We start from the raw sequence: 14,927 nt of genomic DNA, 5'->3' as shown, positions 1-14,927 counted from the left end.
CAAACTGCCAATCACGTGTCTGTGTGGCCGCCCGGCCGGTCGATAGCAGAGCTGAAGGTCTCAGCACATTTCCTTCCATTCTCATGTTTTATCCTGGTCAGAGTCACGGTGGGTCCGGTTTCCCTGAAATTGCTTGGCGCAATGCCCCACTCGAGCGCCCAACCATGATGTTTTATGCTGAAATATTTAGAATTGGAACCTGAGTTTCCCAGACCTGATTGGTTTTGGACGGATGACGTCCCCTGAGGGATTCTCACTACATCTGTGCTGCTTAGATCAAAGAAACTGGACGAGTTTTATAGATGATTTATTAATAACACAACTTTATTAATCAGCTGTAATTACAGAGTGCAGCAGAACATGTGGAGTAAACAAACATCATTTTTATTCCTCTACACCAGCACCATCATCTGATCCCTCCAGAACCCTCCAGATCCCTCCAGAACCCTCCAAATCCCTCCAGATCCCTCCAAATCCCTCCAGAACCCTCCAAATCCCTCCAGATTCCTCCTGATCCCTCCAAATCCCTCCAGATCCCTCCAGATCCTTTCCAGAACCCTGCAGATCCCTCCTGATCCCTCCAGATCCCTCCTGATCCCTCCAGATCCTCTCCAGAACCCTCCAGATCCCTGCTGATCCTCTCCTGATCCTCTCCAGATCCCTCCTGATCCCTCCAGATCCCTCCAGATCCTCTCCAGAACCCTCCAGATCCCTGCTGATCCCTCCAGATCCCTCCTAATCCTCTCCGTAATGTTCCAGTCACAGTATAGTTAAGAGTCTGTCTGATAATTCGAGGTCTGATGCGTCTGTCCGGTCCCACATCACGAGGACTGGTTGTCAGTTTCCAGCTCGTCTGTGATCATCTGTGAGATCTGAGCGAACGACGGTCGTTCCTCCGGCCTCTGAGAGTCAAAACGAAGAGGAACTTCAGTCAGTAAACAACTAAATCATCAAACTCACGGTGGGTAGCACTGTCGCCTCACAGCGAGAAGGTTCTGGGTTCCATTCCCTGTGTGGAGTTTGCATGTTCTCCCTGTGTCTGTGTGGGTTTCCTCCAGGTGCTCTGGTTTCCTCCCACAGTACAAAACAGTGTGAGAAAGAGCCAGAGAAATCGTGATAGGGAAGTGGACATGACTCAGTGACTCACCTCCCTCCAGCAGAGCTCCATGATCTGGTAGATTTGGGGCGGAGCTTTTTTGGGTCGGAAGAGCCGCTGATCCTGCATGACCATGTTCACCACCTCATGGTTGGAACTGTTCTCAAACGGCATCTTCCCCTCGGTGAAGACCTCCCACATCAGCACACCTGTCAGCATCAACAACACAGGGGCTAACGTTAGCATGCTAAATATTTATCTTATAGGTTTACGTTTTATCCAGTGAGTATAAGCCCCGCCCCACCGTGCCCCGCCCCGGCCCCACCCGCTCTCACCGAAGGACCAGACGTCGGACTTGCTGCTGTATCTGCAGAAGTTGAAGACCTCGGGTGGAGACCACTTCACCGGGAACTTGGCTCCTGCTGAACTGGTGTACTGATCGTCCAGCACGTACCTGCAGGGTCAAAGGTCACCGGTTACCACACACGCCAGGACGCCGTCCAGTCCTCCAAACCCTCCCCGTATCACCCCGTATCTCACCTGGCCATGCCGAAGTCCGACACCTTCACCACGTTGGATTCGTTCACCAGGCAGTTCCGCGCCGCCTGTGGGTACAGAGCGCTGATTAATACGTGTAACGGGCGTGGCAGCCAACCTCTTCTCTTCACCCGCTATACTATTCCTCTGTACTTATGTTGAGGTCACAAGCAGCATTCCGATTCATCCCCCGGAGTTTAGAGGATATGTATGTGGTGTTTATTATAAATCAAAGGTGATTTGGGATTCATATAAAGATCCTCTAAAGCGCCATGGTTTTAATTTTATTTAAGTATTATTATAATGATTGTATTTAATAATAATAATAATTATTATTATGTTATTATTACTTTATTATATTTAAATATAATCATTATTATTATTATTATTATAATTTTTTATTATAATTTTATTTAAGTATTATTATAAGGATTGTATTTAATAATAATAATAAAAATAATAACAATAATAATAATAATTATTATTATTATTATTATTATGTTATTATTACTTTATTATATTTAAATATAATCATTATTATAATTTTTTAATTATTGTTATTATTTTATTTTATTATTATTATTATTATTATTATTTTATTTAATAATTATTATTATTTTATTATTATTTTTTAAGTATTATTATAATTATTGTATTTAATTATTGCTATTTTCTTTATTTTATTTAATAATAATTATTAGTATTCTATTATAATTATTATTGTATTTATGTATTATTATTATTGTATTTTATTTATTTATTATTTATTTATATAATAATAATTATTATTTTATTTAAATATTATAATTTTTAATTTATATTTTTATTTATTTAAGTATTATTATTATTATTTAATTATTATTATATTTAAATATTATTATAATTTATTTATTATTATTTTATTATTATTTTAAGTTCATTATTATTTTTTTGTTATTATTATTATTATTATTATTATTGTTATTATTATTATTATTATTATTTTACTATAATATTTCACTGTTTATCAGAATGAACTCTCTGGGTAGTAAGACGAAAGTATGTGGACGCCCCTCCTAATGAATTTAGTTGTTTCTGCCACATCCATCACTAACAGGTGAGTGAGCTCAGTCTGTGGAGGTCCTAAGTGGAGTCCATTTAAACTGACAAACGTTGTACAGTCAGTGATTGTATACCCAGGGTTGGTGTAGCTATAATGAGTGTGCCCTGACCAGGTCTCTGTGGATGAAGTGCATGTGCTCCAGGTACTGCATCCCCTGACTGACGTCCTGACAGACACTCAGCAGGTTCTGAGGACTGAAGGAGCCTCGACGTTGGCGCACGTAGTTCAGCAGGCAGCCCAGCTCCATGAACTCCGTCACCAGGTAGATGGGCTTCTGCTGGGTACACACGCCGTACAGCTGCACCAGCCGCGGGTGCGACAGGCTCCTGCAGGGGGCACACACACACACGCCACGGGGTCACATACAGGCGTACAGGTCATACAGGCGAGTGTGTGTGTGTGTGTGTGTGTGTGTGTGTTGCGTACATCATGACTTTCGCCTCCTCTATAAAATCCTCTTCACTCATGGCTCCCTCTCTGATGGCTTTAATGGCCACTTTATGCTGCGCTCTCCATTTACCCAGTCGTACCACCCCGAACTGCCCACTGCCCAGTTCCTTCATAAAGGTCAGCTCACACGGGTCAATCTCCCACTTATCTACACACACACACACACACACACAACAAACAATGTCAGTCAAATTTAACAATATTTAGTAGTTTAATGCTGGGTGTGTGTGTGTGTGTGTGATACTGACCGTAGCTGAATCCTGCTGTCGTTGGTGCTGCTCCGCTCCCGCTACCCACAGGATAACGCAACCTGGTAATCAAACCTACACACACACACACACACACACAGATCAAACCAGCTGCACTGTGAGGACATGAATACTGGAACTGTATGAGGAACTTTTCTCTGTCCTGCAGTGTGTGTGTGTGTGTGTGTGTGTGTGTGTGTGTGTGTGTGTGTGTTACCTCCAGCGTTGTGTGTGTGTGTGTGTGTGTGTGTGTGTTACCTCCAGCGTTGTGTGTGTGTGTGTGTGTGTGTTACCTCCAGCGTTGTGTGTGTGTGTGTGTGTGTGTGTGTGTTACCTCCAGCGTTGTGTGTGTGTGTGTGTGTGTGTGTGTGTTACCTCCAGCGTTGTGTGTGTGGTACTCGATGAGATCCGGGATGTTGCTGAACTGATGTTTCTCGGCCAGATAAAACTGTTTCGGTGAGCCGTCGGTTTCTTTGATGTGATAATGTCGAATGGCCGGTCCCATGTCCCTGCAAACACAGGTACATTAGTGTGTGTGTGTGTGTGGGTGTGTGTGTGTGTGTGTGTGTGTGTGTGATCACGTACCCCAGTGATTTTGTGTAGATGGAAACAGTGTAGGCACCAGAACTGGAGTTTCGAACCATGAACCCTCCCTCCTTCCCCTGCACACGGTGTAAAGTTCATTTACTTTAAATTATTTAGTTTATTATTTTTAATATTTATTTTTAATTATTCAAACTATGAATCTGAGCAATAAAAAGAAAAAAAAAACATCCAGTGAGCGGCAGTTCTCAGAGCTCTTAGTTTAGGCTGATGGAAAAGTTCAGTAACAACAAAGAACTTCAGATTTTACCAATAATATTGACAAAACTTCAAAATATTTATAATATATCTGTAAAAACTGAATTAATTTACTAAAATAAACAATAATAATAATTGTATTAAATGTTACATAAAGAAAACGGAAAGTAAACACACCGCACCTCTTTCTGTAGCTGCTCTTCTGCTTTGTTTCGATTCACATTCTTGCTGTACCAGCTGAGACACACACACACACACACACACACACACACGGTCATTTCACACACATCTCAGAGACACACACACTCACCAAGCACTTTATTAAGAACATCTATGTATATGTGTTATGTATATGGGTATACAAATACTAACTGTAGGTTGTCTGTTGCTGCATATACTCTCTTGTACCCCATTTATCCATCTAAAGCGACCCCCACTCTCAGCACTGCACTGACACTAACATGGTAATGACGAGGTACTGTGTGTTTGAGTGCAGCAGGTACAGCAGTGTTGTTGGGGTTTATAAATTCGCTTCATTAGAAACTCACATACCCTGTAAGCGCTGGACGGTACAGGTGGACAGTTAGACAGTTATTTCTGGTTGGTGCTCTATTTTCCTCCCAGCACTGATACTGGGGTGTTTACAAATCCCAACAACACTGCTGCACTTGCTGCACAAAGTCCCACACCAAAGGTTCCTCAGTATGTAAGTGTCACTTATAAAATGATCCAAGAACGCACGCAGCAGAGAGGTGTTCCTAATAAAGTGCTCAGGGAGGGTATATCTAACGTGGCCCAGTGCAGTCAAACCAGCCCTATTTATATGGGTATAGAATCCAGCAGCTGCAGTCAATAATGATGACGACTAATGAGGAATCAGGAGGCCGCGCCACACGTTACACCACGTTCATCAACGCCACAGTAAATAAACCTGATACTTACACGTATTGTTCCAGATTGTCGTCTTGCTTTGGGGTCACGTAGTTGCTGGGAATGTAGCCTTCCTTACTGCACACACACACACACACACACGCACACACACACACTATTAGATCCGATCTGATGGTGCATGTGAGGGATCTATTAGATCCATTATTAGTTCAATGCCCATGAGAAGGGTACGTACCCGTTTTTGTCTCGCGCCCGGTGCCAGTTGACGTCACACTTTTCGGTGATGACGTACTCCTCGCCCCGCCTCAGCGGCAGGTCCTGACTCTCCGTCCCCTCAAAGTCGTACAGCGCGATGACCACTTCCTCCCTCTCCTCCACCGTTTCCTGTTTGGCCGGTGGCAGTGGCAGGGGGCGTCGAGACTGGGCGAGGGATTGAGGAGGAGAAAACGAAAGATATACATTTATTTATTTTCATTTTATTCCGGGTCCAGTTACACTGGAATCACTGGGCACGGTGCAGTAACACACCCTGGACAGGACTCGTGAAGGGGGGAGTGCGTGATGCCCTGGCATTGACTGCTCAGTGTTTCTGGGTGGCACCAGACCCACAGCAACCCTGATGAGATGATTAGAGAATATGAATGAACGAGTGAATGTAGCTGCTGCAGGGATCCAGGGTTCGAATCCCCAGCTGTGGTCTCGACCGGTCGAGCGTCTACATCTGGCGATTGGGAGTGACCGTGGCCCTGCTATAATTTGGAGTCCTGTCTGGTTGTTTTACTGTATTGAGTCCAGAGATTCAGGGGAAGTCGGACCCACTGTGACCCTGACCAGGATACAGTGGTGGTACCACATGAGAGAAAAATAAAAAGTGAAATTTAATAATGTAGAGAATCATGAACTGCAGTCAACATTCGTGGTTTGTGGGAGTCACTGAAACTGAGAACTGTGTGTGAGTGTGTGTGTGTGTGGGTGTGTGTGTGTGTGTGCGAGTGGGTGTGTGTGTGTGGGTGTGTGTGTGTGTGCGAGTGTGTGTTACTTACTTTAGACTCGTTTTCTGGAAGAGGTGGAAGTGGTTTTCGTGAAACTGAAATAAATTAATAAATGAGTATTAAAAGTTTGTGGACACCCACTGCTAACAAGCATATACAATCATTTACATTAAATGTGTGTGTGTGTGTGTGTGTGTGTGTGTGTGTGTGTGTTCTCTCACTGTCTCCGTAGAGATTATACTCCTCACAGCCGGGGGCGAGTTTATCCTCCTGCCCACAGCACAACCACTCGCCCTGCCAGAACTGAGGGTGAAACTTCTCCATGATCTGAGGGTTATTCCTGATCTCTGTAACACACACACACACACACACACACCAAACATACATACACACACACACAGTCATATATACACACACACACACCATATACAGTGTATCACAAAAGTGAGTACACCCCTCACATTTCTGCAGATATTTAAGTATATCTTTTCATGGGACAACACTGACAAAATGACACTTTGACACAATGAAAAGTAGTCTGTGTGCAGCTTATATAAGTGTAAATTTATTCTTCCCTCAAAATAACTCAATATACAGCCATTAATGTCTAAACCACCGGCAACAAAAGTGAGTACACCCCAAGAGACTACACCCCTAAATGTCCAAATTGAGCACTGCTTGTCATTTTCCCTCCAAAATGTCATGTGATTTGTTAGTGTTACTAGGTCTCAGGTGTGCATAGGGAGCAGGTGTGTTCAATTTAGTAGTATATCTCTCACACTCTCTCATACTGGTCACTGAAAGTTCCAACATGGCACCTCATGGCAAAGAACTCTCTGAGGATCTTAAAAGACGAATTGTTGCGCTACATGAAGATGGCCAAGGCTACAAGAAGATTGCCAACACCCTGAAACTGAGCTGCAGCACAGTGGCCAAGATCATCCAGCGTTTTTAAAGAGCAGGGTCCACTCAGAACAGACCTCGCGTTGGTCGTCCAAAGAAGCTGAGTGCACGTGCTCAGCGTCACATCCAACTGCTGTCTTTGAAAGATAGGCGCAGGAGTGCTGTCAGCATTGCTGCAGAGATTGAAAAGGTGGGGGGTCAGCCTGTCAGTGCTCAGACCATACGCCGCACACTACATCAAATTGGTCTGCATGGCTGTCACCCCAGAAGGAAGCCTCTTCTGAAATCTCTACACAAGAAAGCCCGCAAACAGTTTGCTGAAGACATGTCAACAAAGGACATGGATTACTGGAACTATGTCCTATGGTCTGATGAGACCAAGATTAATTTGTTTGGTTCAGATGGTCTCAAGCATGTGTGGCGGCAATCAGGTGAGGAGTACAAAGATAAGTGTGTCATGCCTACAGTCAAGCATGGTGGTTGGAATGCCATGGTCTGGGGCTGCATGAGTGCAGCAGGTGTTGGGGAGTTACATTTCATTGAGGGACACATGAACTCCAATATGTACTGTGAAATACTGAAGCAGAGCATGATCCCCTCCCTCCGGAAACTGGGTCGCAGGGCAGTGTTCCAGCATGATAATGACCCCAAACACACCTCTAAGACGACCACTGCTTTATTGAAGAGGCTGAGGGTAAAGGTGATGGACTGGCCAAGCATGTCTCCAGACCTAAACCCAATAGAACATCTTTGGGGCATCCTCAAGCGGAAGGTGGAGGAGCGCAAAGTCTCGAATATCCGCCAGCTCTGTGATGTCGTCATGGAGGAGTGGAAAAGCATTCCAGTGGCAACCTGTGAAGCTCTGGTAAACTCCATGCCCAGGAGAGTTAAGGCAGTTCTGGGAAATAATGGTGGCCACACAAAATATTGACACTTCAGGAACTTTCACTAAGGGGTGTACTCACTTTTGTTGCCGGTGGTTTAGACATTAATGGCTGTATATTGAGTTATTTTGAGGGAAGAATAAATTTACACTGTTATATAAGCTGCACACAGACTACTTTTCATTGTGTCAAAGTGTCATTTTGTCAGTGTTGTCCCATGAAAAGATATACTTAAATATCTGCAGAAATGTGAGGGGTGTACTCACTTTTGTGATACACTGTATATACACACACAGTCATACACACATACATACACACCATGCACACACATATACACACACACACACATGTATAAGCATTAGTAGAAACAATGCTGTGAAGAAGTATTACCCCCCCCCACCCGATATTTATCAGACTAATGATTTCAGATCATTAAAGACGCCACCTTTTTCCGTTTTATTAACTGAGGGACTGAAGTTCTCCGGCGTTGCTGCAGGAGCGACGAGGACCAACTAATCAGGGCGGATCAGTGAGAAGCTCCGACTCCTCAGACGTCCACACGGACCATCAGACCGAGAAGCTTCTCATTACAGATCATTTATGGTCGGAGGTTCAAACTTCTGGCTCTCTGAACCCAGACAGAACTGAAACTAAACCTTCTTTATTCACCAGCTCTCTATAGATATCATTTCACATAAAAAAAACCCCGAAACTAACGGGCGGAGGGACGGACGTGGCCGGGGCCAGAGTGTTAATCAGAACTGATCGTGTGATTGAAAGCTGATGATTTAAAGCGTGATTTTACATTCCACTGCTCTTCCTCTTTCACTCTCCTCCTTTAGTTCTGTTTTTATATGCCTGACTGCATGAAACACACACACACACACTCACACACACACTGAACACATGACTTTAGCTAAATAAGTGGACATCAGGAGTCGCTGTGGCTGCAGATGTGAGGAGAAAGTGTTCACACTGTGTGTGTGTGTGTGTGTGTGTGTGTGATACTGACCTTCCTTCATGTTCTGAACCCAAACACACCTGCTCTCATTACTGGGAGCAAAAATATACAGAGTGCTCGTATCATACACCACCTGCAGAGAGAGAGAGAGAGAGAGAGAGTGTGTGTGAGAGAGAGAGAGAGAGAGAGTGTGTGTGAGAGAGAGAGAGTATGTGTGAGAGAGAGAGAGAGAGTGTGTACCTCTTGGCAACAGCACCGTAGACTATACAATTACAGACCTAGATCCTTCATATATCGATGCATTTACGGTAAAACCACTCACACCTATATCCGACCACAGTCAAATTACGGTATTTATCAAAAAGTCAAATACTAATTTTACTATACAAGCACAGCCCAGTAGGTTGTACAGCGTTAAAGCGTACAGATGGGCCCAAAACAGCACGGAAAATTTCCAAAAGGCAATCAGCAGCACTAAAATACAAACATTACTAAATACTTTTCTTGACTCCACATACCCTTACAGTAATGATGGCATTAACCTTGCAGTAAAACATCTTAATCAAATTTTCATTGAAACCGCCCAAATTTGCCAGCTTAAACAAAAAAGAAATAAACCAAATAAACCAAAACAATTAAAAGATGGAAAGTGGTTTGACATAGAATGCCAAAATATTAGAAAAAAACTAAGGACCCTTTCCAATCAAAAGCACAGGGACCCAAAAGATGTCGATTTACGCCTCCAATATTGTAATATATTAAAATCATATAAAAGCATACTCAAAACCAAAAAAGCTCTATATACACAGGATCAACTAACTCGAATAGAAGAATCCATAAACACAAATAGCTTCTGGGAGCACTGGGACACTTTAAAGAAAAACAATGCAAAAGAATTAGCCATTCAAGATAGTGACACGTGGATCAATCATTTTAACTCACTTTACAAAAATATTCAACCCGATAAAAGATTAGAACAAAACAATATAGTCGAGAAACTTACCAACCTTGAATTTGCAATAAAAGACTCACAGAACCCACTCGACTTCACATCACACAGACACACACAGACTCTACACGAACACACACCGGCACCGCACCGCATCAGGACCAGCCTCCGCTGAAATCAATCAACATTAGTAAAATTGTAACATTTCAAAAAGAAAAGTACCTGAGTTATTGGAGAAGCCAAACACAAGCACAGAGTAAAACGCGGTGCTATTCCACCCTAAATCCACACTGTAGCTGATTACCTGAGTACAGTGACTGACACCAAACTCAGAACCACACTGACTAGGTACAGACTCAGTGCTCACAAGCTGACCATCGAGACCGGACGCTACAGGAACTCCTGGCTCCCCACAGAACTAAGAGTGTGTACACAGTGCAACACCAACACCACACAGACTGAGCTGCACTTCCTAACTGAGTGTCCAAAATACACTCACATACGAGATGTGTACTACCAAACATTCCAAAAACTTCACCCTGAATTCTGCTCCCTCACCAACACCCAGAAACTCTTCATCATGTTGGGAGAGGAGAAGAAGAGCAGCACAGTAGCAGCTCAGTACGTATCTGCCACAATCTGAGAGACCCGGACTGATACAACCAAACACAGGAACAACCCTGATGGACCCACACAGAGACAATGTTTCATCTTTATTCTTCTACATCTGCCTTTATTCTAATTTCCTTTTTATGCTTCTGTTTTATTATTATCTAAAATTTAATATTTTTCCTAAAGTTATTTAGTTTTGTATAATTATATAAACATCTTTCCAATGCTTTAGCAATACTGTAACCTCTTCAACAGTCATGCTAATAAAGCTCTTTGAATTGAATTGAATTGAATTGTGTGTGTGAGAGAGAAACCCAATTAGAATAAACCAAATTACACAAAAACTCAGAACTAAATATCTGAATTATTGGGAAACTGAAACTAAAACTCAAAGTAAAATGCAGTTATTTGTTGTTATTTGTTGTTATTTGTTATTTGGCCCTAAACAGACACTACAGTGCAGCAGATTATCTGAGCACAGTATCCGACCCTAAATTAAGAAACACCCTGACGAGGTACAGACTGAGCGCACACGACCTGGCCGTGGAGACGGGGCGACACACCCGGTCCTGGCTGCCCCGGGAGGAGAGGTCGTGTCAGCACTGCACTCTCAGTACAGTAGAGACGGAGCTGCACTTCCTCACCCGGTGTACCAAGTACCACCACGTCCACTCCCAATTCTTCCCTAAATTTAATAACATCATCCCCAACTTTACCTCCCTCCCAGACCCCGACAAACTGCCCCACCTACTGGGGGAGCACAGAGAGAGCTGCACACTAGCAGCACTCTATACTTACACCTGCCACCAGGTGAGGGACAGTGGGTGACCATGTCCCATACACGCACACACACACACACAAACTGATTGTTTTACTACCTCATTATTGTAAATATTATACTTTTTATTGTTATTATTTTTGCACTGTTTTTATTAATATTTTATTCTATTTTATAATATTTTTTGCACATGTAACTGTTCTGTATATTTTTGTTTTTCTTATTTTTATTGTTTATATTTCTCTGTAACTTGCTTTGGCAATACGAATGTCCTTATTTGTCATGCCAATAAAGCTTCTTTTGAGTTTGAGTTTGAGTTGAGAGAGAGAGAGAGTGTGTGTGTGAGAGAGAGAGTGTGTGTGTGTGAGAGAGAGAGAGAGTGTGTGTGTGAGAGAGAGAGAGAGTGTGTGTGTGAGAGAGAGAGAGAGAGAGTGTGTGTGTGTGTGTGTGTGTATAGTGTGTGTGTTGGGGGGTATGTACCTGGAAGGGGTATTTATTTTGGCAGGGTATGATCACACCTCCATTCTTCACGATCTCCACACACTTCACTCGCTGCAGTTCAACAGAACCTTTCTTAAACCTCTTCTGCAAACACACGTATCGGAGTGAGTATAAATGATTGATTGAATGTTTGAGTGTATGAGTAAATTAGTGAATGAATGAATAAATGAGTAAAAGTGAGTGAGTAAATAAGTGAGTGAGTGAGTGAGTGAATGAGTGATTGAACTCTGACCTCGGCTCGTTCTTCATAGTAAGACAGTTTGCTCCTGGTGAGGACGAACACTCGCTCCTTGTAGTTGAGCGGTGACGTTCTCTTCTTCTGCTGCGAACGCTTGATCATCGTCTCCTCCAATATGGCTTCCCAACTCATCTCGGAGCTCTAACCACGCCCAACACACACACACGCCACGCCCGCCACACCCACCTACATCACCTGTACATTCACACGCTTACATACATACACACACTGGCACATGAGCTGTGGGAAACACACACACACACACACACATGTTGTGTTTTCAATAGTTAATCATCTCAGCTGAAACCACAGATCGTCCCCAGACATGAGCAACACACACCCAACCCTAACACTCAACCCTACACCCAACCCTAACCCTAACCCAACCCTACACCTAACACTCAACCCTAACATTCAACCCTACACCCAACCCTAACCCAACCCTACACCTAACACTCCACCCTACACCCAACCCTAACACTCAACCCTAACCCAACCCTACACCTAACACTCAACCCTAACATTCAACCCTACACCCAACCCTAACCCAACCCTACACCTAACACTCCACCCTACACCCAACCCTAACACTCAACCCTACACCTAACACTCAACCCTAACACTCAACCCTAACACTCAACCCTAACACCCAACCCTAACACTCAACCCTAAACCTAACACTCCACCCTACACCCAAACCTAACCCAACCCTACACCTAACACTCAACCCTAACACTCAACCCTACACCTAACACTCCACCCTACACCCAACCCTAACACTCAACCCTACACCCAACCCTACACCTAACACTCAACCCTAACACCCAACCCTAACACTCAACCCTAAACCTAACACTCCACCCTACACCCAACCCTAACACTCAACCCTACACCTAACACTCAACCCTAAACCTAACACTCCACCCTACACCCAACCCTAACACTCAACCCTACACCCAACCCTAACACTCAACCCTACACCTAACACTCAACCCTAAACCTAACACTCAATCCTACACCCAACCCTAACACTCAACCCTACACTCAACCCTACACCTAACACTCAACCCTAAACCTAACACTCCACCCTACACCCAACCCTAACACTCAACCCTACACCCAACCCTAACACTCAACCCTACACCTAACACTCAACCCTAAACCTAACACTCAATCCTACACCCAACCCTAACACTCAACCCTACACCCAACCCTACACCTAACACTCAACCCTAACACTCAACCCTACATCTAACACTACACCTAAAACTCAACCCTCCACTGATCACTGATTTAGGTTCAGCTTCAGTCGTGTAGAGGCTGAAATCTAAACGCTCAGGACTCTTGTGTTTTGCTCTCGCTCCACGTGGAGAGTTGTGATGTCACAGGTTGTGATGTCACATTTTGTCCATAACACGTGGAACTTCAGGATGTTTAGAGATCGCTGTGCAGTGGAACCAGCGGAACTTCGGTTCTACAGGGTTTGGTTTTGGTTCAATCGGTTCTCACACACACCAGCTGTTTGTGTTCAAATACAGGACCGTCGGAATGTCCACACACACACACACACACACACACACACAGGAGCATGCTGCTGTACTGTAATACAGGGTGTCCAACTCTTATTTAATATAAGTAGATGTAAAACACACTGGGGAAGTCCCACTTCCACTCTACGTTCGTACCCGAGTCTAACCGAGCTCTGGAACTTCTAACAGCGGATCCAGACGTAAACACAAACCTTCAGCTCTCGAGTCTAAATTCAATGTTACAGTAATGATCATAAATCTTGGGACGCCCTGTAGAGTTAAAAAAGTTACAGTTTTTACCTGTCGTGCTGCTGCGCTGCGTCTTTTATCTGAAATCCGGCCGCAGTTCAACACCAGGAAGTAACTTCTGCCAGTCCACACACACACACACACACACACAGGAAGTGTGTGTGTGTGAGACAGATTTAGCAAGACAATGTGTGTGTGTGTGTGTGTTTGCCACCAGTCAAAGTGCAACATCACCACCCACCTCGTTTACATCTGATTTAAATCTGCCTACATACAGAAATGTTCAAAAGTATGTGGACACCCCTCATTATTACTTATTAATACGTGTAAATGTAAATATATATACAGTTTAGGGAATTCCCTGTCCTGTTCCAGCATGACTGTGGCACCTTAGGGCTTCAATAAACTGGAGCCAGACCTTCTCAGTGCCTGATGTATAAAATGAAACGAGCACAAATCCCTGCAGACGCACTTGAAAATCTTGTGAAATGCCCTCCCAGAACAGTGGAGGCTGCTATGATGGCAGACCAGGGCCAAGGATTTTGAAACGGGTGCCTAATGAAGGGCAGGTACGATTCAGGACAGTTACTGCCCTCTGCTGGCTGATCGATGGCACTGCACAGAGATCAGTGTGTGACTTTCCGTGTGTGATACAGATCTCCGTATGAACCCTGGTGCAGGTGAAAAGAAGCGGTTAGTGCTGCACACGTGTCGGGAGTATGTTAGTCACGACCCCTCTCTGTGTTTTATCTGATGTGGAGTGGTCTTTTTCATGATGAATCTTTTTGGTAATAGATATGAAACAAACCTAAGTGTGTCAGAGGGACGTTTGTTTGGTGATTTGTTGGTAATTTGATGTTAATTTGTTAGTTTTATGTCCGACTGATGCACAAAAACTCTAAACATTTTATTCTATTTATTTTCCCATCTGCAGAACAGGCAGAACGGCACCCCTAGTGGTCGGTGTTGTAGCTGCCGTGCACGTTGAGTATTTTTCACTGATGTTTATCGGTTTATCAGCTCTAACAGTGACACAGACTAGTACACGTCTTCCTTCCACATGTGCAGCCACTCATCACATCTTCACACCGTTGGATTAAATAGGCACTTGAAAATCCTCCCGGAACAGTGGAGTGGAAGGTTCATGTCAATGCTAAAGGTTCTGAACCGGGATTGGCCGCTCTGTTTTTACAGCTCGTTGCTGAG

At 43.8% G+C, this 14,927-nt stretch overlaps 2 protein-coding genes across 2 annotated transcripts in view; both read right to left on the bottom strand.

Moving 5' to 3' along the window:
- Positions 1 to 14,927, bottom strand: part of LOC134333832 (NLR family CARD domain-containing protein 3-like) — a 560,375-nt gene that overhangs the window by 324,214 nt on the left and 221,234 nt on the right. The gene's annotated exons all lie outside the window — the stretch shown is intronic.
- On the bottom strand, positions 320 to 13,862 carry tec (tec protein tyrosine kinase). The gene is made up of 18 exons (XM_063015366.1): positions 13,773 to 13,862; positions 11,938 to 12,183; positions 11,685 to 11,789; positions 8,917 to 8,998; positions 6,339 to 6,464; positions 6,169 to 6,212; positions 5,361 to 5,545; positions 5,177 to 5,242; positions 4,417 to 4,471; positions 4,019 to 4,095; positions 3,809 to 3,942; positions 3,434 to 3,508; positions 3,162 to 3,333; positions 2,845 to 3,061; positions 1,637 to 1,701; positions 1,432 to 1,550; positions 1,148 to 1,305; positions 320 to 902 (listed from the first exon to the last, which is right to left on the bottom strand). Exons 2-18 carry the CDS (start codon positions 12,073 to 12,075, stop codon positions 822 to 824), a joined length of 1,899 nt encoding a protein of 632 aa, XP_062871436.1. The 5' UTR covers positions 12,076 to 12,183; positions 13,773 to 13,862; the 3' UTR covers positions 320 to 821.

Source organism: Trichomycterus rosablanca, chromosome 19 (assembly GCF_030014385.1).
Source record: "Trichomycterus rosablanca isolate fTriRos1 chromosome 19, fTriRos1.hap1, whole genome shotgun sequence".
Lineage (NCBI taxonomy): Eukaryota > Metazoa > Chordata > Actinopteri > Siluriformes > Trichomycteridae > Trichomycterus > Trichomycterus rosablanca.
The sequence above is the reverse complement of the archived record's forward strand: the minus strand, read 5'-3'. Positions and strand labels throughout refer to the sequence as shown.